Source organism: Cucurbita pepo, chromosome 8 (assembly GCF_057944985.1).
Source record: "Cucurbita pepo subsp. pepo isolate OVF chromosome 8, ASM5794498v1, whole genome shotgun sequence".
Classification (NCBI taxonomy): domain Eukaryota; kingdom Viridiplantae; phylum Streptophyta; class Magnoliopsida; order Cucurbitales; family Cucurbitaceae; genus Cucurbita; species Cucurbita pepo.
In genome coordinates this window covers 3,421,444-3,444,052 of record NC_141805.1, presented here as the reverse complement: position 1 = coordinate 3,444,052, position 22,609 = coordinate 3,421,444, and the positions used below count along the sequence as shown (strand labels likewise).

Genomic DNA, 22,609 nt, shown 5'->3' with positions numbered 1-22,609 from the left:
AAATGAACCAATTGACTAGCTCAAATCGACCAAACCAAAAAAATATATACTTTAGGAAAATGAACCAACTGACTAGCTCAAATCGACCAAACCAATTAGATTAGGTTTAATTGATTTATTTGGATGACTCCTAAATAAATGCATATGAAAATTAGATGAAGAAGATGAGCCTCTGCAGTGAGCTATAAACGAGTCTATTGGGATAGGGAGGATGACCTTCCAAACTTACATTTCATCCATCCAATTGATTAAGCTAATGTACAATGCAATATAGTACTATACCACCAAGATTAAATATTAATTTAAATAATCAAATTCCAACATGTTCCCCAAAGTACTTGTGTAAAGTTTGCAAGACGGCCAAAGACACTCAACCATTCAACTACCAACAAACCTCTTTCTTTCTTTCATTCTTTTTCCTCCTTTTCTACAGTTATCTTCGTCATCTCATAACTCATTGGGGCTGGACTTGATCGACGAACCGCGTCGTTGGGCTCCCACGATCACATCTTTAAGCCGAGCTATTGGTCCCAACACTCGGTTTGTCTTCTGCAATTGTAGCAGTATAATGAAAATTAAGGCCAGAAGACAGCAACATGAAAAGGGAAGAAAACATTTCTTCTAAATAGGGATGAGAGTATGAGTATATATATACCTACAGACCAGCGTGTAGCCTATGTTTATTGCAAATAATAATGTTAATGGGGGAAGCAACCAACAAGTAGTTTTTCAACTACTATCTCAAAAATTTAATCAGAAAATGTATTGCACTGCTACGAACACAAGAGAAGAATGGAAACAAGTTGTTAATAAACGTGTCCTTGATGGCACGGCCCGTGTGTGGTTGTCAAGTCAAGAAGTCAAACCTAAGAACTAAAAAATTTAACATGGATTTCTGCATATATGTCCTCAACGACTGCAAAGACGAGGCTTGGAAAATAGAGGGCATGATAAAAAGCTGGCTTTATAACCCATAGAATGAGTTCCCTTATTAGAATTAGAATTAGCTATTCAAAACGGTTAGTATTCAACAAAAGTATGGCCATCATAGGTTGGCCTAATGGTCATAAAGGTCTGAAGGAAATAAAATGAAAAGAGTTTAATCCCCCGCAATTACCTACCTAGAATTTAATATCCTATGTATTTCCTATCAACCAAATGTAGTAGGGTCCGTTGTATTTCCTATCGACCAAAGGAAATGAAATGAAAAGATGTAAACAACTTGGCTCAGTTGCATATCATAAGGAATTCGAACAACTGCTTCAAATACAGAGTTCTAGCTTTCCTTATAGACCACCTTTCCCACTTCCTCTTTCATATCAAAGCAAGCCCTACGTCTGTGTTTACAGTTCCAGAATAAATTGGTGAAGAAATAGTTCAGGAATTACTAAATATGGGACTACAAGGATGCATTCAATCCTCAAAAAACGAGGCTCACCAATATAATTATAAAAATAAAAAAATAAAAAAAAAATAAAAAATAAAAAATAAAAACTGCAACCATCATGGACTTAACCTAGTGGTCATGGAGAAATAAAAGGGAACTAGTTTAATCAATGGTGGTCCACCTACCTAGGATTTTATATCCTAGGTGTTTCAATCAACCAAACGTAGTAGAGTTAGAATGTTGTCCCGTAAAATTCATCGATATATAAAATAAAAAAAAATAAAAAGTATTCAACAAAACTGTTAGTATTAATGAGTTCCCCATATCAGAATTAGAATTAGCTATTCAAAACGGTTAGTATTCAACAAAACTGTAACTATTCTGAGTTGACCTAGTGATCAAAAGGGCCTCGGGTAAATAAGAGGGAATGAGTTTAATCCATGGTGGTTGTCAACCAAGGATTTAATATCTTACGCATTTCCTACAACCAAATGTATTATAGTGAGACAAGAAATTACTGAAGATGCTGCAAGACAACAGCACTCACCAGTATAAAAAAAAAAGTACTCAACAAAACTGCTAGTATTAATGAGTTCCCCTGTCAGAATAAGGGTTAGCTATTCAAATTGGTTAGTATTCAACAAAACTCAATCACCTTGATGGAAGGTCCCCGAATTTCTCCCACCAGTTGCATCTTCTTAAAAATAAACAGCTAGCAGGCTAAGTAGCAATTCTCAGAATTTAATCTCTAATTTGGGTGATGGATGTCAACTAAGTTTAATCATCCTAAACAAATAATCTATTTTCACTAGATCTTAGTTGTCAGTACCATTGCGTTTGTTGAGATTGAACTTAAATCTCATTCTCAATCCATTCTACAGACTGAAATCTGAAAACTTAAAATTCAGTGACAAATATATGCACACAGAATGATAATGAAGCAGCTGTGAATTAACGGAATGCAACCATACGGAGGAAACAAGAATCAACATACCTGATCATTCACACTAATGTGCCACTTCAGTTGCAGAGATTGCCAACTCTCCTGCTGCCAACGCTGCCCAAGTATTACAAGTCCCATAACAGCTGCTGCAATGAAAATGGACCAAAATGCATTCGCTTCTTTTGCATGAGAGTATAAACTAGCAGCTCTTCTCTTCCACCAAGCACCACAAGGAAGACTGGACTTATTGCTCTTACTATTGAGTCTAGGAGTTTCTGAGATTTCTGGAGTTGAGACTTGATCAGTAGGTTCAGGTGGAGGGATTTCATCAAATGTCGTTGAACTGAGATCACTTTCAGCATGAAAAGAACTATATGTAGGGGCACCAAAGAGGTCCTGCTCCTTGTGAACCAGATTCAAATCTTGTAATGTGGTATTTTCACCAAAATCATCACCATGAAAAGACAACTTGCTGCCTTTCTCCATAGTTTTATCAATCCCCGAAAACTCATCTGTCTCACCCAACCCTTCTAAATTCAAGCTATCTTCAGACTTTCCACCAGATTTCCCGCCATCTACAGCAGCAGAATCAGACACCACATTCTCCTTCACTCCTTGGTCATCATGAATCTCGCTCTTATCAGGTTCCAATGGCAAATTCTCGTGCTGACTTGGTGGAAATACAAAGTGCTTAGACATAAAAAGAGCGTGGGAAGTTTCTGCTTCATACAAATTGCTTTTATTTTCATCACTCTGTTCATCTTCCTTCGCACTAGGAGCAGCTTCATATGCCGAAGCAGTGAGTGAAACAACTTCCCATTCAGTTCCACGAGAGGTACTGTCTTCTCCATCATTATCTGCCATCCTAAGGGAGTCCTCGCGTGTTGGAACCTCCCAACAACTGGCAAAGGAAAACATATCTTCTTAACAGCTCGATTAAAAGGAAGAAGGTAGGAAAGAAAAAAAGAAAAAAAAAAAAAAACATGCTCCAGATGAAATTTCAACTGTGTGACAATATATCTTCCTGAGAATTTTAGACCTAAGTAATAAGTCGCATCCGTAACTTCCAACTCCATAAACGGAAACAGAACAATAAAACAAACAAGAAGGAAACTCCCCTCGTGTCACATCAATTCGACGAGTCATCAACACATCCCGAATATCCCTCTAATTTACAACAAGTTTTCAAAATTAAATCACATAACAAGGATTTAAACCTGAAGAAGTGTAAATTAAAAATCTAATCGCAGTTGCACATACGCACACATAATCGTATATTTAGGTCGTAGAATCATCCATTCAATGATTAAAAAACAAACAACAAACGGATCTAACATCGTACCAATAGGCAACAAAGAACACCACCAATAAAACCACAAGACATACCGATCATCCATCAAACAAACCAAAAATCGACTATCAACCACAAAACTTCTCGATCCAACAATGAAGGACGAAAAAGGAAACAATCAATAATTGCAGATAACAGTAGCAGAAGAGACGAACCGGACGAGAGAGAGGCGATCGGAGATTCGCGACGAACGGCGACGAACGTGACGATAAGGATGAAAGTTGCCTCGGGAAATGGTGAAGGGATTGGGACTGAGACGTGAATGTTTGGGGTAACTAATAATCTCCGACAAATCAATGATGGAAACCGGCGGTTACCGGTGACAATTAGATTTGCAAAACAGATGGCCTAACCGCTCTAGCAGGTTGAGTTTGTCGCGCTTCGCCTATTTCTAGTTTTTTTTTTTTTTTTTTTAATCAATTTATAATATTTTCACAAATTTTATATTTCTATTCCTTCCATTTTCATAAATAATTTAGATACTCAATTTAAAAATTTTAATTTTTTAAAAATATTTAAATATTCGATTTGAAAATCATTCAGTATTTTAAAATTTTTCATTTTTAAAAATATATACAATTCTTTTTTTAAATCATACGTCTAATTGATTTAGAGTATTAAGAATCTAATTTAATTATAAATTTAAGCATATTTAAACTAACTATTTTTATAATAAAATTTAATAGATTTAAATTTAGGATTTAAATTAGTATTATTATTGGATAAATTTTACTTTTTTTTTTTTTTTTGTGTGTTTAATATGTTTTATAATATTCTAAAAATATAATAAATCTAAAAAAAATTTAAATTTATGTTAAAGAAATTATTAAGTATTGAGTATGTAATAAGCTTTAAAAATTTATGGGTAATAGATAATCATTTATTAAACATAACGATAAAAAAAATTGAATTTTTTTAGATAAATTTTAAAAATATTAAATAAGTAAAATATTTATTAGACGACACATTAAAATTTTGAAGATTAACCTATCATTATACATATATTACTGACGAAGAGATTAAATGTGTAAATATAAACTATTTTTTAAAAACGAGGTTCATAAAAATAAGTTATTATTTAAATATATAAAATACTGATTTGTACTAAATACAAGTTAAAATATAGTTGGATCATTTTGGATATTTGAGTCTCGTTTGATAAATATTTTGTTTTACATTTTATTTTAAAAATTATTTTTGTCTTCACTTCCTACTATGAATTTTACCGTATTTAATAAAATATTTAAATTTTTAGTCAAATTAGAAAAAAGCATAAGTATTGAAAACTATGAATTTAATAAACATTAATGTTCTTATTTTTAGTCGATAAACATTAATGTTCTTATTTTTTTAAAATTAAAATTATAGTTTACCTATGAATTTTTGTGTTTTGTTATCTGCATTTTGTATATGTTCTAAAAAATAAAATTAAGTATTGAAAACTATATATATATATTAAAATAATAATAATAATAATAATAATAATAATAATAATAAAATATATGTTTGCTTTTTAAATTTTACTATGAATTCGAATATTTTATTAAGAAAAAATAAAATATATTTATTAAGAAATGATAAAAAGAATAAGCACAATTTTGGTTATCTTTTTAAATTTTAAAAATCTAACTTAGATTTTTAAAATATGAATAAACAATAGATATCAAAACATGAAAAAAAAAATTATAGATTTAAATAATATTAATAGGCTTAATTTTTAATACGAAAAATTATTTATTTATTTATTTTAAAATTATTTTTTCATCGATTGTTTACACTGTTTCACATCTCTTTAACAGCTGAGTTTTTTTAAATAATAAATTACTTTCTAAAACGGTTTAATTTGCTCATAATTTACTAACGAATTTGATTTTCCCCCTTTATCATGCTTACCCAATCCTCCAATTCCATTCTCAAAAATAAAAAATAAATCTTATATTCTTGATAATAATAATAATAATAATAATAATAATAATAATAATAATAATAATAATAATAATAATAATAATAACAAACAATTCAAAACAATATGGTAGCTGATTATTAAGAAAAGAGAAAAACCAAAAACACAAAAACAAACATTCGTACCTGAAACCGTCTATCATTCATTTGACATGCTAAAACTACCCTGCTCAAACTGCCCTACTTCTCTATTGTGTATATATATATGTGTGTATATATATATATATATGTATGTGTGCGCGCGTATATGTGTGTGTATATATATATGTGTGTGTATATATATGTATATGTGTGTGTATATGTTGTTTTCAAATTTGTTATATTCTAATCCTTCTACTTAGGATGTCAAAATTGGTATCTACTAAAGGTTAATTTGCTCGGACTAAAATGGAATGAGACCTAATAATACACGGACCAAAATAATATTTAAAAATCAAATACCCGAATAAAAAAAGAAGCCCAAATACAGGGACTGGAGAGCAAAATCCTAGAGTCCCCAGGGGTCTATGGACAATAATTCTTCCCATGTAATATGGGGCAAGAGCTTATTTTTGCAGTAATTTCCATTCAATTGCTACAACAAGATTGAAAAGCTATAACAGATTAAGAAATCCAAAAATCCCAGTTTGAAAGTTGAAGATTGATACCATATTGGTTCTATAATTCTTGATGCAATGGCTCGGTATCTTCTGAAGGATTGGTGTCATCAGCTTTGTTCTTATCCTTTTGGAGCATCTCAATGACTTCCTCAACAGGAGGATCTCCAGGTCTTCGAAATGCTTGCTCCCCAATTTTGATCTCGTACGATTCGGGATGGCTAAACACAAACTCCTTCAACTGAAAGAACATTTAAACAAAAAATGTTGAGAAACAAGAACTGAATTTCAAAAGATGTGATGAGGAACTCTCTGCCATTTTTACAAAGAATGAACTGTTTTTTTCTACTCAGAGTTTTGTTTGATGGGTGGATTTCTGAAAGTGAAAACAGAGAACAGCCTAGAACAAATTTGATCAAAACTAGGTATGAGGATGATGTTCGTGGTATAACATTTTCATTTTTGTTGGCTTTTTGTACCATAAATTTGAGCCATGAACAATGAGAAACACTAAAAATTTGCATATGGAAGAGTAAATTTAGGAGAAAAAAACATGTAAGAACAATAACAAAAGGCCTTTCCACTGATATTCTAATGTGATTTTTTCTCATGGGATAAAAATACATTTCTTGAATTGTCATCTCATCGATAATTTGTTAGAAAAACGTCACATTGTGGCTGACAGATTTGAACCAGCCACAATGTAGCAGCCTCCTAATCTGTTCATCTCATTATGCCTATCCAATCTATATGGGACGGTTATGATAATGCAGAAACAATATCAGGAGTTCACAAAATTTATGATCGAACCTCAATGACAAAATTAAAATGATCCAAGACTGTTGGACTTGAACTACATGATTGGAATTGGGGTTAGGCTTTTGATTGGATCCCATAAAAAAGCCAAATCTGGGAGTAAAAAATATTTTCCAGGCGAAGTGGAGAGAATTTGAGGAGTTTCAGTTCCAGAATCGGGTAATTAAAGCGTACCTCATCCAAGTCTTGTCCTCTGTCCACTGTGAACATGAGTGTACTGAGGTCTACCGCCATAAATTTTGCCTCGATTGATCCAGTTTTCAGAATTCTCGTCCATTGCATTGCAATCGTAGCCACCATCTCCTGAAATCAATCAATAGTGATAAATGCTGGTAAAACATGATCATGTGAAGACGTTAGTCTCCGAATTTTCCAATTAGGAGCTGTATACGCGTTCAATTAACAGAAAATACAAAACAATCGAGATTTTCAAGGTTTTCTCGTTTCAACCTTAGCATCCGTTTACAATAACTCCCTGTCGCAAAATTCGACATGCATTCGAATTCAAAAATCATTTCATCAAATAAACCGGAACCAATTTGACCAGCAGCATTTAAATTATCCATAACTTTCCGGAATTGAATTAACATCTCAGTGAGGGAGATTGGCGAAATTTCTTACCGGAGTCCGACGAACGCCGAGCCGAAGCTTTACAAATCCCATAGTTGGACCAGATTGCCGCTTCATCATCTCAGCCTGGATCTCCGGAAGCTCCATCTTCGATAAATCAGGCGGCGGGAGGTCGAAATCGCTAGAGGCAGACTTTTTCTTGCCCCATTCCTTCCAAGATTCGTCCTCTTCATCGTCAACCACGTCGTCGAGATCATCTGTAATGTGGATTCTCCGTTGTCCACCTTCCGCGAAGCGATTGAATCCGACATCCTTGAAAATGCCGGCGGTGAGGACGATCAGAAAGAAGACTGGTAGAAGAGATGAAGGTGAGAAGCAAATTCTCATGGTTTCCGTCTTTCTGAGAAATGGCGAAGGCGACGGTTGCGAGTCTGAGAAAAATTAAATACAAATAATAAAAAAAAAATTAAATGAATTTCAGAAATATTTAATTTAACAAAAAAAAAAAAGCCGCGCAATAATTTTCTGCGTTGATTATTTTATTTTGTGTTGTTTTTTCGATGGAATGTTTGATTTAAAAAAACAATAAATAAATAAATATTATATTTTTCATTTATTTATTTTTACTTCAACACAAATTATATTAGAGGGATTCTAAATAGATCGAAATCATATTAAGCAGAGTCGGGATCAACATTAACCTATCGATTTACCGTCTTTACATAAATTCATCGTTAAATTTTGAAGATCATATTAACATATCAATTTAATTAATAATTTTTAATTATTTTGTACATGATTTTATTCCAAATAAATTCAGATTATTTCAATACAATATTCTTTTTTGCACTTAGAATAAAAAGAATAGTAAATATTTTTTTAAAGAGTAAATAAAGACAAATATAGAAAGAATATAATATGAAAACTACTTCCATGAAGAAAGAGTATTATTTATTTAATTTTAATATTTATTTTAATATTATCTTAATTTTTGAATTTAAATAAATTTTATAAATAAAAACTATTTATCAAACACATTAGTAGTGGAAGTTATAACAAATAAATTATTTGAAATTTTAAAAAATTTAAAATAATGGTTAATGTGTAATTTTATTAAATGATTAATTTGTAAGACATAGTCTAAAATAATTTTAGCTAAATTATATTAAAAAAGAACGTGATTTTACACTTTATTTAAAAAAGTATATATAAAATTTTATTATAAAAGCTAAAATAATATATTAGACAAAAAAAAAAAAAAAAATCGACTGATTTGAATGTAATGTTTTAAACATAATTCAATAGTCGATGTGTTCATTGTTGGGTGGACTTTCCATCAAACATTCAAACCGTACGAAAAATCAAAATGTAATTTTGACTTTTTATTTTTTTATATATAAGTATTTTTTAGGTATAAACCAAATTTAGAGTTTTTTTCATATTAAAAACTAAAGAATAAGAATGCTTATATGACTCGGGTTCAGACTATCCAACCCAAACCAATAATGTTTGTTTCGGTTACATTTTTTTTTTTTCTGGTTGTTTTGTGTCGAGTTTAATTTTTTTAAAATAAAATTAGTTTGTAGATCGATGTTTTTATCCAACCCTAACTCTATTTAAAAAAAATATATAATAATTATCATGTCTGCCCAATTTTAAATCTACAATTTTATTTCTTTAAAATCAAATATAGTTTTGAAAAAAAGTAAATATAATTTTCTAAAAAATTATAATTTGGTCAATTTAATTTTAAAGGTTAAAATTAATATATAGCATTACCATATAAACTATTTACAAAAACTTTACAAAAAAAATTATGAATTATCTTAAAAACCGTTCAAACGACAATTTAATTTTATGTAAATTATATACATCAATTTGTAATTCAGTTTATGATAATATTTTTAGTTTTAAAAAGTGACCAATTTAGTTTTTGTTTATAAAATTTAAAGATAAAGTTTGCACATAATTGAAATAATTTAACATAAATTTATCAGTAGTAATAAGATTACGATAAAAAAATAAAAATAAAAACTAAAATAAACATTTTAAATAATAAAAAAAAAAGGCTACCGGCTATGGTGCTCAAAAGTTAATAGGGACAGTATCGTAAATAAGAGAAGTAGAAGGGGCAAAATTATTAAGCATAGGGACAGTATCGTAAATAAGAGGAGTAGGAGGGGCAAAGTTGGAATAAAGATAAAATTAATCGAACTGTGAAAATGGAACTGCAGCGACTAGCGCCAGACTCAAAACCACATTCTTCGCGTAAAGCCATAAAACTCCGTTACCGTCGGGGAGATAGAGAGAGAGATTTAAAAATCGGAAAAAGGGAAAGAAATTTTAACGCTTGTGGGAAATTGCAAAATTGCGTGCAATCACTGATTGCGTCAACTGAGCTTCACTGGTTGAGCCCTAAGTCCGATCCGGTTGGCCATTTTCCAAAAATCTAGCTTTAGAGGGAGAGAGAGAGAGAGAGAGGGGGGAGATTTTTTATTTTTTTTTCCTTTTCATTTCCTTCTTTTCTGTTGGGATGGAAGGGTTTTGAACATTGGGATCGGAGGGTATATATAGGGTTTCCGTTGAATTTTCTAGGGATTTTGATTTATTAAACTTACCCGTTTTATTTTAATTTTATCTGTTTTTGACCGGAGTGAGAGGAGGGGGGTTGTTCCGTATCTGGGCTTGTTGGTAATAGAACTAGAAAGAAGTGTTGTTGATAGTTTAGTTTTGGTTTAATTTTGCATGCAATCGGGTGGAGGTGGGCCCATCCGGAATCCGGGGTTTCCGGCCGGACGGGCGGCATCGACATCATCGGCGGCGTCACCGTCGTCATCGTCGTCGGCGGTGTCAACGCCGCATTTGGGGTTTGATTCAATGCAGCAGCAGCAGCAGCAGCAGCAGCAGCAACAGCAGCAGCTGGCGTCTAGGCAGGTAAAGTGGTTCAATTTCTTTTGTGCTCTTAATGTGTTCGACGAATTGTCAGCTGGGTTCTGGAAATTGAGTTTAGTTTGCTCTTTTGGTTGTTATTCCTTGGACATCGTTTGCCAGCGTCTTGGTAGTGTATGTTCCTATTTTGTGGGTTGTGCCCATGTTGATCTAGCTTCTATATTAAGCTGGATGTTTTTGTTTTTATTATCATTTAATAAAATTTCATGTCTTGTACAACTTTGATTTATGTCATTCAGTCGCTACAACATCAATTACTTAGAAAATCTGATGGAAATGAAGCCCTTCTATCATATCAAGCTGGGGGTCTCCAAGGAGTTCTAGCTGGGAATAATTTTCCTCAGTCACCTGGTTCCTCACATTTGCCTCAGCAAGCAAGAAAATTCATTGATCTGGCTCAACAGCACCATAGTTCTTCTCAAGAGGGCCAAAACAGGAGCCAAGGTCTTGAGCAGCAAGCACTGAATCATCCTGTGCATCAAGCTTATCTGCAATATGCCATGGCAGCTCAGCAGAAGTCTGCTATGGCAATGCAATCGCAGCATCAGGCTAAAATGGGAATTATGAGCCCTCACTCTATTAAGGATCAAGAGATGCGAATGGGAAATCAGAAAATTCAGGAACTTATTCCAGCTCAGGGCTCTAATCAAGCATCAACTCTATCTAAAAACCCATCAGATCATTTTGTACGTGGTGAAAAACAAATGGAACAGGGACAACCGTCAACTTCTGATCAGAGAGCTGACCCAAAATCTTCTAGCCAGCTACCTGGCATGAGTAATTTGATGCATGCGAATATGACAAGGCCTATGCAGGCACCACAAGCTCAACAGGGAATCCCTAACGTGGCAAACAATCAGCTTGCCATGGCTCAGTTGCAGGCAATGCAAGCATGGGCTCTTGAACGCAATATTGATCTTTCACAACCTGCAAATGCAAACTTGATGGCACAGCTTATCCCACTGATGCAGTCTAGAATGGTTGCTCAACAAAAAGCAAATGAAAACAATATGGGATCACAGTCATCACCTGCTTCTGTCTCCAAGCAGCAGATTAATTCTCCGTTTTCTGGGAAAGAGGCTTCTGCCCATGCTAATTCATTGAACGACGTGCTTGGACAGTCTAGCAGCACAAAATCTAGGCAGATAGCTTCACCGAGCCCCTTTGGTCAAAACATGAATGGCAGTGTTGTTAACAACACTAGCCATGCCAGCATGCAGCAGTTCAGCATTCCTGGCATGGAAAACCAGTTACCTTCCAGGTTACCAGTTTCTGGAAATACAATACCTCCAGTGCTTCCTTCTGAATCTTCTGGGAATGTGAACCAAAGCATCGAACATTCCCTGCAAGGAAAAACATCGTTAAGTAGTCCAGATAATTTGCAAACGCAGTATGTCAGGCAGGTGAATCGATCCTCTCCACAACCTGCTCTTCCTACTAGTGATGGAGGTCCTAGCAATTCAACCTTATCACAAAGTGGTCACTCTAATCAGACAGCACAACAGCGATTTGGGTTCACCAAACATCAATTGCATGTCTTAAAAGCTCAAATTTTGGCATTTAGGCGACTAAAGGTATTCTCTCTTCTTTCTTCTCTGTTTATTTTCCATTGTAAGCTTAATTTCTGATCTTTTTGTCCATCTTTGGATGGATGGTGTTCTTTATGTTCTTTCCATTTCTGTTCTGTGACAGAAAGGAGAAGGTACACTCCCACAAGAGCTTCTAAGGGCTATTGCTCCTCCACCCCTGGATGTGCAGCTGCAGCAGCAGTTTCTACCTCCTGGTGGTAGTAGTCAGGATAAACCATCTGGAAAGATTGTGGAAGATACCAGAAATGTGGAGGCTAGTGAGAAGGACTCCCTGTCTCTTGCATCAAGTAATGGACATAGATTTCCAAGAGAAGTCTCAACTGGGGATGAAAAATCAAAGATGTCAACTTCGGACGTGCAACCTCCTATGCCCCTAGCAATGAAGGAAACAGTACCTTCGGGATCTACTGGAAAAGAAGAGCACCAGGCAACAGTCTCTGTTAAATCAGATCAGGAAATTGATCGTGGTTGCCAAAAGCCTCAAGGTAAAAGTGATTTTCCAGTAGAAAGGGGAAAGGCTGTTGCAAACCAAGCTGCTGTACCAGATGTTACACAAGTTAAAAAACCTGCACCACCTAGTGCGACACCCCAATCAAAAGACGTTGGCGCTGCTAGGAAGTATCATGGACCCCTCTTTGACTTCCCATACTTCACTAGGAAGCATGACTCATTTGGTTCAGCAGTGGCAGTTAATAGCAATAACAATTTAACGTTGGCTTATAATGTAAAAGATCTTCTTTTTGAGGAAGGTCTGGAAGTTATTAATAAGAAAAGGACAGAAAACTTAAAGAAAATTGGTGGTTTGCTGGCTGTCAACTTAGAGCGGAAAAGAATCAGACCTGATTTGGTAGTACGCTTGCAAATTGAAGAAAAGAAGCTTCGACTTCTAGATCTACAGGCACGTCTAAGGGAGGAAATTGATCAACATCAGCAAGAGATAATGGCAATGCCTGATAGGCCCTATAGAAAGTTTGTGCGCCTATGTGAGCGACAACGTATGGAGCTAGCTCGACAAGTACAAGCCTCTCAGAAAGCCATGAGGGAAAAGCAACTGAAATCTGTCTTTTTATGGCGTAAAAAACTTCTAGAGGCTCACTGGGCCATCCGTGATGCACGGACTGCACGTAACAGAGGAGTTGCGAAATATCATGAGAGAATGTTGAGGGAATTTTCCAAAAGAAAAGATGATGATAGGAACAGAAGGATGGAAGCTTTAAAGAATAATGATGTTGAAAGATATAGAGAAATGTTGTTGGAGCAGCAGACGAGCATGCCCGGTGATGCTGCTGAGAGATATTCTGTTCTCTCATCATTTTTGACTCAGACTGAAGAATATCTTCATAAGCTAGGAAGCAAAATAACTGCTGCCAAGAGTCAGCAGGAAGTGGCAGAGGCTGCAAATATTGCTGCAGCTGCTGCCCGATTGCAGGCAAGTACTTGGTTCCTCTATCTTATGAGAAACTGTGTTACGTTTGTTCCTTACAACCTGCTTATTTGGTAGTTTTTCTCAAATGTGCGTTCTTGTTTGTTGAATTAGGGTCTTTCAGAAGAAGAAGTTAGGGCGGCAGCTGCTTGTGCAGGAGAGGAGGTTATGATTAGAAACCGTTTTATGGAAATGAATGCTCCCAAGGATAGTTCATACGTGAACAAGTAAGTTTAATATAATATGTTCGTATGATTCACAATGTGACTGATGCTTGGTTGGCTGCTGAGGTTCTGTGTTTCAGCTTTCTCTGAACTTTTTCTAGATCTAGAGGGGTCCCATTTCTTTTGAATGCTATCATCATACTAAATAATGTTTATCTCACCGGATCTGGATGGGTAGCCCTTACTGTTTCTGGACTGTTTGTCAATTATTTTCATCTGACTTTTACTTTTTGTCAGGTACTATAACCTTGCTCATGCTGTGAATGAGAGAATTGCGAGACAACCGTCCATGTTACGGGCTGGAACCTTAAGAGACTATCAGCTTGTAGGTCACTTATACTTAGAATTGACTTTTTAGGATTTCAGTGTACCCTTTCTCTTTCTGGATTTGTCTTAATAATTTTTGTTTATGTTGTAGGTTGGATTGCAATGGATGCTTTCACTATATAACAATAAATTAAATGGAATCTTGGCTGATGAGATGGGTCTTGGGAAGACAGTTCAGGTACATTCCATTTGTTAGGCTCTTGTAACCTGTTTCCAATTTTTTGAAATATGCTACTGTAGAAGTGAGAGCAACTTAGCTCCTTTATAGTGTGTGGTAACTTTATATAGGTTAATGCTTAATAAGACCTTTTTCTGGTACTTTATTCTGTCTTTCTTTCTACAGGTCATGGCATTGATTGCTTATTTGATGGAATTTAAGGGGAACTATGGACCTCATCTTATAATTGTCCCCAATGCTGTTTTGGTCAATTGGAAGGTCAGTAAAATTATTTTGACCATTTGGCATTTACAAGTAAGAGCTTACTCATACCATGGAAATGGAAAATGAAAATCTTGCAGAGCGAACTTCATACTTGGCTACCATCCGTGTCTTGCATTTTTTATGTTGGTGGGAAGGATGAACGGTCAAAATTATTTTCACAAGTAAGGGATGTTTTTCTCCCCTTATTTGTTTATAATTGAGGTGTCACGCTACTAAGATTTCTTCACTGATTATGTTGCACAGGAGGTTTGTGCCTTGAAATTTAATGTTCTCGTGACAACTTATGAGTTTATCATGTATGATCGCTCGAAGCTTTCTAAAATTGATTGGAAGTATATTATAATTGATGAAGCACAAAGAATGAAGGATAGGGAATCTGTTCTAGCTCGTGACCTTGATAGGTACAGATGCCAGAGGCGGTTGCTCCTTACTGGGACACCATTACAGGTTTGTCAAGACATAGTCTTCCTGGCAGCTCATTATCAGTAGTAGCTGTTTCTAGTATGCATAGAGTCAATGCTGTTCAATTATTGAGTTATTTGGCTCTGTTGGGTGTATTGCTATATTGCTTCTGATTGTTTCTACTATAAATGACTTCTATGTGGCCTAGAAAATATGATAGGGAGAGCAAACATGCTTTAGATATAGTTTGATGATCGAAAAGGTAGGGTACCACAACATCTCCAAATTTTCCTTTTTCTGTCCAGATAAGGCATTATCTTGTAATTATTTTACCTTCCACAACATTGTACAAGTGTCCAGCCATTGATGATAGTACTGTACTTGAACCGGTGGCTTGCCTTATCTGCTTTTGATCGAGAAGGCTTTCGTTGCCTTTAAAAATAAATCTCTGTTCCTCTGCTCAACTTTTAGAAAAGGTATGCAAAACAAAAATGAAAAAAAGGTGACTTAGTATCAAATGCGTGTATATGAATCAAGCTGATTAGTATTACCAAAATAATATGCACCTAAGTTTTAGTTTGTTGTAATTTAGAAAAGATTGCATGTCAATCCAATTTGACGGAGAAGTAAGCTTTGAACTTGGGTATTTGGGATTCTATCTTGACTATTCAGCCACTTTTAAAATATGTTTAATGAGCGAACATTTCACAAATCTTCTTTTGCAGAATGATTTGAAGGAACTTTGGTCGCTGCTTAATCTGCTTCTCCCGGAAGTGTTTGATAATCGAAAAGCTTTTCATGATTGGTTTTCGAAACCCTTTCAGAAGGAAGGCCCCACGCCGAATGCTGAAGATGATTGGCTTGAGACTGAGAAAAAAATTATTATAATCCATCGTCTTCACCAAATTCTTGAGCCTTTTATGCTCCGTCGTCGTGTTGAAGATGTTGAAGGATCACTTCCGCCAAAGGTATGATTTTGTTGCACTTGCTGTTCACATTTCTTTTCATTTGGTCAACAAATGACATCAGTTTTGAAATTCAGGTTTCAATAGTGTTGAGGTGTAGGATGTCAGCCATGCAGAGTGCCATATATAACTGGATTAAGTCCACTGGTACTCTTCGTGTTGATCCGGAAGATGAGAAACTCAGGGTTCAAAAAAATCCGAATTACCAACCTAAGGTTTATAAAACATTAAATAACAGATGTATGGAACTGAGGAAAACTTGTAACCACCCTTTGCTTAACTATCCATACTATGGTGACCTCTCCAAGGACTTCCTGATAAGATCGTGTGGGAAACTGTGGATACTGGATAGGATCCTTATAAAACTAGAGAAGACGGGGCATAGAGTACTACTTTTTAGTACAATGACTAAGCTTCTTGATATATTAGAGGAATACTTGCAATGGCGAAGACTCATATATAGAAGAATTGATGGAACAACTAGTTTGGAGGATCGTGAATCTGCCATAGTGGACTTCAATAGCCCTGACTCAGACTGCTTTATATTCTTGCTGAGTATACGTGCTGCTGGTCGTGGTCTTAATCTTCAGTCTGCCGACACTGTTATTATTTATGACCCTGATCCCAACCCTAAAAATGAGGAGCAAGCTGTTGCTAGAGCCCATCGTATTGGACAAACAAGAGAAGTCAAAGTCATCTACATGGAAGCAGTGGTTGACAAAATCTCTAGTCATCAGAAAGAAGATGAGCTAAGAAGTGGTGGGTCAGGTGATTTAGAAGATGATTTTGCTGGTAAGGATCGATATATGGGATCTATTGAGAGCCTTATAAGAAATAATATTCAGCAATACAAGATAGATATGGCAGATGAGGTCATCAATGCTGGGCGTTTTGACCAGAGAACAACACATGAAGAGAGGCGCCTGACTTTAGAGACATTGTTGCATGACGAAGAGCGATATCAAGAAACTGTCCATGATGTACCTTCACTTCAGGAGGTGAATCGAATGATTGCTAGAAGTGAAGATGAGGTCGAACTGTTTGATCAAATGGATGAAGAACTTGATTGGACGGAGGAAATGACAAGGTATGACCAGTTACCTAAGTGGCTTCGAGCTAGTACAAGAGAAGTGAATAATGTTATTGCTAATTTATCAAAAAGACCTTCAAAAAACATTTTGTTTGGTGGTGGTGGATATGGCTTGGAATCCAGTGAACTTGGATCTGATTCATCCCTAAGAACTGAAAGAAAAAGAGGCCGGCCAAAGGGTAAAAAGATTCCCAATTACAAGGAAATGGAGGATGATAATGGAGAGTTCTCAGAAGCAAGTTCTGATGAGAGAAATGATTACTCTGTCCAGGAAGAAGAGGGAGAAGCTGCAGAGTTTGAAGATGATGAATTTAATAGAGCTATTGAGGCGACACAAGTTAACAAGGATCAGCTAGAGGATGGTCCAGCTTGTGATGCCATGTATGACTATCGTCGGGCTTCAGAAAGCACAAGAAATAATCATTTGCTCGAAGAAGCTGGCTCTTCAGGCTCCTCTTCCAGCAGTCGAAGATTGACACAGTTGGTGTCTCCTATTTCTTCTCAGAAATTTGGCTTCTTGTCTGCCTTAGATGCCAGGCCTAGTTCCCTTTCAAAAAGACTGGTAAATCATTCTCTTTTGTACTAGGGGTTTGATGTTTGAATGTTGGCCTTTGTCATATCTATGTTTTTATGTCTTTTCTCTGGCTTTTTAAACTTTTTTCAGCCAGATGATTTAGAAGAAGGGGAAATTGCAATGTCTGGCGATTCTCACATGGAGAACCAACAATCAGAAAGTTGGATTCATGATCGTGATGATGGAGAAGAGGAGCAGGTACTGCAACCCAAGATAAAACGAAAAAGGAGCCTTAGGCTTAGGCCGCGTCCGCCTGTGGAAAGGCGAGAAGAGAAGATATACGGTGAAACACAATCTCTTCAATATGGAGATTCTTCATCTCCCTCTCCATTTCGAGCAGACCATAAATTTAACAAATTTAAGAACGATCCTGAGGCTAAACCGTATGGAGATTCTAATTCTTTGAAGCGTGAACAAAGTGAATCATCTTCAAAAACTCGGCGTAATTTGTCTACTAGAAGGATGGCTCCTACATCAAAGTTGCACTCTTCTCCTAAAGCTAGCAGATTGAATTCTTTGACTGGATCCGCAGAAGATGCTGTTGAACACTCGAGAGAAAGCTGGGACGGTAAACCATTGACTGCAGGTGGAAGTTCAGCTTTTGGTTCTAAGATGCCTGACATAATCCAGAGAAGGGTACGTGTAAAGGTTTTAATACTCTTCCTCTTTGAAGGATGTGATTATTTATTTATATTCTTCAGCATTTAGACAAAGTACTCAACGTGGTTGGAAAAATACTTCTTAATGCTTAGAAGAACCTTTCTTGATAGTGCTGGCTCTGAGAAAACTTAGTTTAATGGGTTTTTTATTTTATTTTATTTCAACATTTAAATACGAAATTGTTGCATCCTGTGATGAACTTGACCCTTTTTTAAGTTTTCATGGTTGTAAATTTTAATTGAGCTTATTTGAATTTTTGAAAAATATTTTTTCAGTGCAAGAATGTTATTAGCAAGCTTCAGAGTAGAATAGACAAAGAAGGGCATCAAATTGTGCCGTTGTTAACAGATTTGTGGAAACGGATCGAGAACTCTAGTTTACCAAGTGGAGTTAGTAATAATATTTTGGATCTTCGGAAGATTGATCAACGCGTCGACAGATTAGAGTACAATGGAGTAATGGAATTGGTGTTTGATGTTCAGTTTATGTTGAAGGGTGGTATGCAGTTTCATGGGTTCTCATATGAGGTATGATTTTAAATGTTTAGTTTTTGCTTTAGATAAACTATGTAAAACATGATTAGTTTCCTGCTCTATGTTGAACCGCCTTTTCCTATCTCCTTTTGCCATTTTATTTAGAGTGCACATTTGACCCTCGTAATCTTGTTCTCACACACACATATCAATGCAAATTTCTGAAATATGGTTGAAGTGCTGATTTATCATGCCACATACTACAATTTCTTGATCGATATTACTAAGACTTGAAAATTCTGCTGTTCGGGCTTGACATAAGTTATCATGGGATCTCATTTTGGCAATTGATTTTGTACGTGGTGAGTGTTGTTTGGTTCTTCTTAAGCTGTAACTCCATCCTGTCTGAAAAGGGATGTAATATCGTGATGTTTCCTATGAGGGTGGTATAACTATAAGAAGTAAAAATATTAGACAGTTTACACAAAGATATAGTTTGGTAAACAACATTGTCAAAGAGCTTTGTATAAGTTTGTGTCTTTTCCGCGAATATTATTTGATTTTTTTTCCCACATATTTCATAGTAGGGTTTTGCATTCATGAAAGGGTGGTACGTTAAGGCCATGTCCAATAGATCCTTTTCCTCCTTAGGAAATGCGAGATGACATTCAAATATATTGAGAATCGTTGTTCAGAAATTTTGAGCATATGTGCATTACATAAATAGATGGCTTTGTGATTCATTTCTTTTCTTGCATAATGAACACCAATTTGGAGAAAGAGCAATGTAAGGCATTCTTTTTTGAAGATTTTCACTTTGTGTTAATGGCTTCCCAAAGGAGGAATTTCACCTTTTTAGGGTGATTTTCCTTTCCATATTAGCCAAGTCAATGAGTCCACTTCGTTATCCTTCAAATTCCTACAAAGTTTCTGGTCCCAGAATTTGTTGACAACATTTCACATTTCTTTGATCGTGACTTTTTTTGTTATGAGAGAGTCGGTACAAAAGTGGATATTGTAGGGCTAGCGCAATGTTTTCAATCCATGGGTTGGTCCAGAATGATGTGTTTCCTCCATCACCTACACTATGGCAAATTCAGTTGGTGATGAGGTTTGGATGTTTCTTGATGTGTTTCCTCCATCACCTACACTTGGCAAATTCAGTTGGTGATGAGGTTTTTATGTTTCTTTATGTACTTCCAAGGCCCTTTTGCAGAAGATGGATGAGGTTGATTTTTGTCTAATGTAGGAGTATATTTAGCAATAAGATTTTTCTACAAGACATTGTTTTCGTGATGATAACTCCATATCCATTTTGTGAGGAGAGATTTGTTCTTCTTTATCAAGAATAGACCAAGTTGGGGGCATAAGGGCCTGCGGAGATTATTAACATGCTTTTCCAGCCCATATCTTCCCACCTACGACGCATGAGCTCTCGAGAGCCTGGTCTCAAAGAATCCTTTGAAGGTTTTTACCGTCCCGATCATGTTTTTTTTATTTTTTATAGAAGAGCCATTTGCCAAGTCAGTCTGCGAACTGAAGGAGGTTGATGCTTAAGCCTTCACTACCGATCTGAAAACCAAACCTTATATCTGCCCTTCTTATTATACTTTTGTCAACTGCTGCAATACATTACCATGATGAAATGAAAAGGGGATAGTGGATCCCCTTGTTGAAGTATAATATGATAATATGATGACCATGTTGACAACCTTCTTTCTATTTGTTCAATACCAAGTCTTCCGGAAGAAAAAAGATTCGTGGTTTCCTTTTAAGGGTAACCCTAGGTACATTTTCGGCCCTTCTCCTTTTTTTACAACCATATGTGCTAGCAAATTCTTCAATAATTTCCGTACTAATATTGATGTCCATAATCTCTGTTTTTTGGAGATTGATATTTTGTTTAGAGAATCCTTCGAGGTTTTTATCATCTCGAGCATGTTTTTTTTTATGGAAGAGACATCTGTCGAGTCAGAAGAGAGGGTTGTATCATCTGCAAACTGAAGGTGGTTGATGCTTAAGTCTTCATTACCAATCCGAAAACCTTATATCTGCCCTTCTTATTCTGCTTTTGTCAACTGCGGCAATACATTACCATGATGAAAATAAAAGGGGATAGTGGATCCCCTTGTTAGTGCCATAAATCTTTCCTCTAGGTCTTCCATTGATGATGATGAAGAAATTTGTGGATGAGATGCATCCTTTTATCCACCTCCACCATTTTGAGCCAAAGACTTTTGCCACAAGAATGTTTTCGAGGAAAGTCCAATCAACCTTGTCGAAGGCTTTTTTCAAGTCAACTTTGGTGACTATACCTTTTTGTTTCTTTCTTTCCCATTCATCTATGAGTTCATTTGCCATGAGAGATGCATCAAGAATTTGTCGGCCCCTACAAAAGTTGTTTGTTGCCCGGTAATTGTGAAAGGGAGAACCTTTTTAAGACATTATGATAATACCCTTGCTATGATTTTATATAGTCCATTCGTAAGACTTATGGGACGTAAGTCTGTAACTATGCGGGCATCCATACTTTAGTTTGACTACATCATAACGTGTCTATGTCTAACACGTCGAACACTACTTTGTAGACATATTGCACACTTATAATATATATGCAATAGATATGTGTTAAACAGTAGTAGTACCAAGTGAATAAGGACACATTTGCTGTCTTCCATGTCTCTACATTAACTTTCAGTTCTTTTATTCTCCTGCAAGTAAAATTTGAAATTGTGTCCCTTTGTGATATACAGGTAAGATTGGAGGCCAAAAAAGTACATGACCTCTTCTTTGATATTCTGAAGATCGCATTTCCAGACACTGATTTCCGAGAAGCTCGGAATGCTCTATCTTTCTCGAGCCCGGGAACTTCCACGGCTGCTTCTTTGAGGGAGAGGCCTGTTAGCCAAACCAAAAGACAGAAGATGATAAACGATATGGACACCAACTCGGGCCCGTCTCCGAAATCACTGCAGCGTGGACCTATGTCCGGGGAAGAAACGAGGGCCACCAGAGGTCACTTGTTGACACAGAAGGAATCAAGATTTGGCAGTGGAAGTGGAAGTAAGGATCAATATCAAATGCAAGAACCTCCACTTCTTACTCATCCTGGGGAACTAGTTATCTGCAAGAAGAAAAGAAAAGACAGGGAAAAATCAATAGTCAAGCCAAAGACAGGATCGAGTGGCCCGGTATCACCACCGATTGTTGCTCGTGGCAATAGAACCTCAGGTCCAGGGTCGGTCTCAAAAGACAGCAAACAATGTCAACCCTCTCCTCATTCACAAGGATGGCCTAACCAGCCTCAATCTGCCAGCGGTGGGGGCGGACCTGTTAGCTGGGCAAATCCGGTGAAGAGATTAAGAACAGATTCGGGAAAGAGGAGGCCCAGCCATATCTGACTCTATAGGTTAGTATATGAAATAGAGATTTAATATCGAGCTCAAGCGATACCTCGGAGAGCCCTATCGTTTTGTAAAGGTGCAGAGATAGCTCGTGCTGTTAATAGTGTAGGCCTTTGTTCTTCAATGCATGAATACATAGATCCTCCATGTTTTATATTATTGAAATACATCCTTTACATCCTATAGTTAGATCTGTGTACTCTATATGGCTATATCCTTCAAAATCACTATTGTATTCAATTATATGGCTATTGATATCAACTCTGTTTGTTTGGCTTAAATAGTTGTATTGGCAACAGGCTGATGAAACCACTAGAATCTCATGGAGGGATAGCTTTTCGGTTCATCAACTCTCTTTTGGTATCTTACTTTTTCCTTTTCATATACTAAGAAAGTGATATGATTTTAGTTAAAGAAGGAAAGTTGAGATATTTATTAGTTTATATCCATCCTTCATCCTTT

The 22,609-nt window shown here is 35.9% G+C and overlaps 3 protein-coding genes across 3 annotated transcripts; 1 reads left to right on the top strand and 2 right to left on the bottom strand.

Annotated features, from left to right (window-relative positions):
- Nucleotides 1-178: 178 nt before the first annotated feature.
- On the bottom strand, nt 179-3,995 carry ATI1 (mesoderm induction early response protein). Its single transcript, XM_023684550.2, has 3 exons — nt 3,837-3,995; nt 2,382-3,231; nt 179-549 (listed from the first exon to the last, which is right to left on the bottom strand). The coding sequence occupies exons 2-3, from the start codon at nt 3,192-3,194 to the stop codon at nt 448-450; spliced, it is 915 nt and encodes a 304-aa protein (XP_023540318.1). The 5' UTR covers nt 3,195-3,231; nt 3,837-3,995; the 3' UTR covers nt 179-447.
- A 2,005-nt stretch (nt 3,996-6,000) lies between these two features.
- Nucleotides 6,001-8,064, bottom strand: LOC111800579 (LDL receptor wingless signaling/trafficking chaperone). The gene is made up of 3 exons (XM_023684332.2): nt 7,677-8,064; nt 7,230-7,358; nt 6,001-6,480 (listed from the first exon to the last, which is right to left on the bottom strand). The coding sequence occupies exons 1-3, from the start codon at nt 8,010-8,012 to the stop codon at nt 6,301-6,303; spliced, it is 645 nt and encodes a 214-aa protein (XP_023540100.1). The 5' UTR covers nt 8,013-8,064; the 3' UTR covers nt 6,001-6,300.
- Nucleotides 8,065-9,885: 1,821 nt separating this feature from the next.
- Nucleotides 9,886-22,408, top strand: LOC111800930 (chromatin remodeling ATPase BRAHMA). The gene is made up of 14 exons (XM_023684853.2): nt 9,886-10,559; nt 10,814-12,148; nt 12,267-13,592; nt 13,701-13,813; nt 14,048-14,135; nt 14,229-14,315; nt 14,481-14,573; nt 14,657-14,740; nt 14,823-15,026; nt 15,707-15,949; nt 16,024-17,598; nt 17,701-18,246; nt 18,546-18,797; nt 21,497-22,408. The coding sequence occupies exons 1-14, from the start codon at nt 10,371-10,373 to the stop codon at nt 22,142-22,144; spliced, it is 6,783 nt and encodes a 2,260-aa protein (XP_023540621.2). The 5' UTR covers nt 9,886-10,370; the 3' UTR covers nt 22,145-22,408.
- The last annotated feature ends 201 nt before the right edge of the window (nt 22,409-22,609 follow it).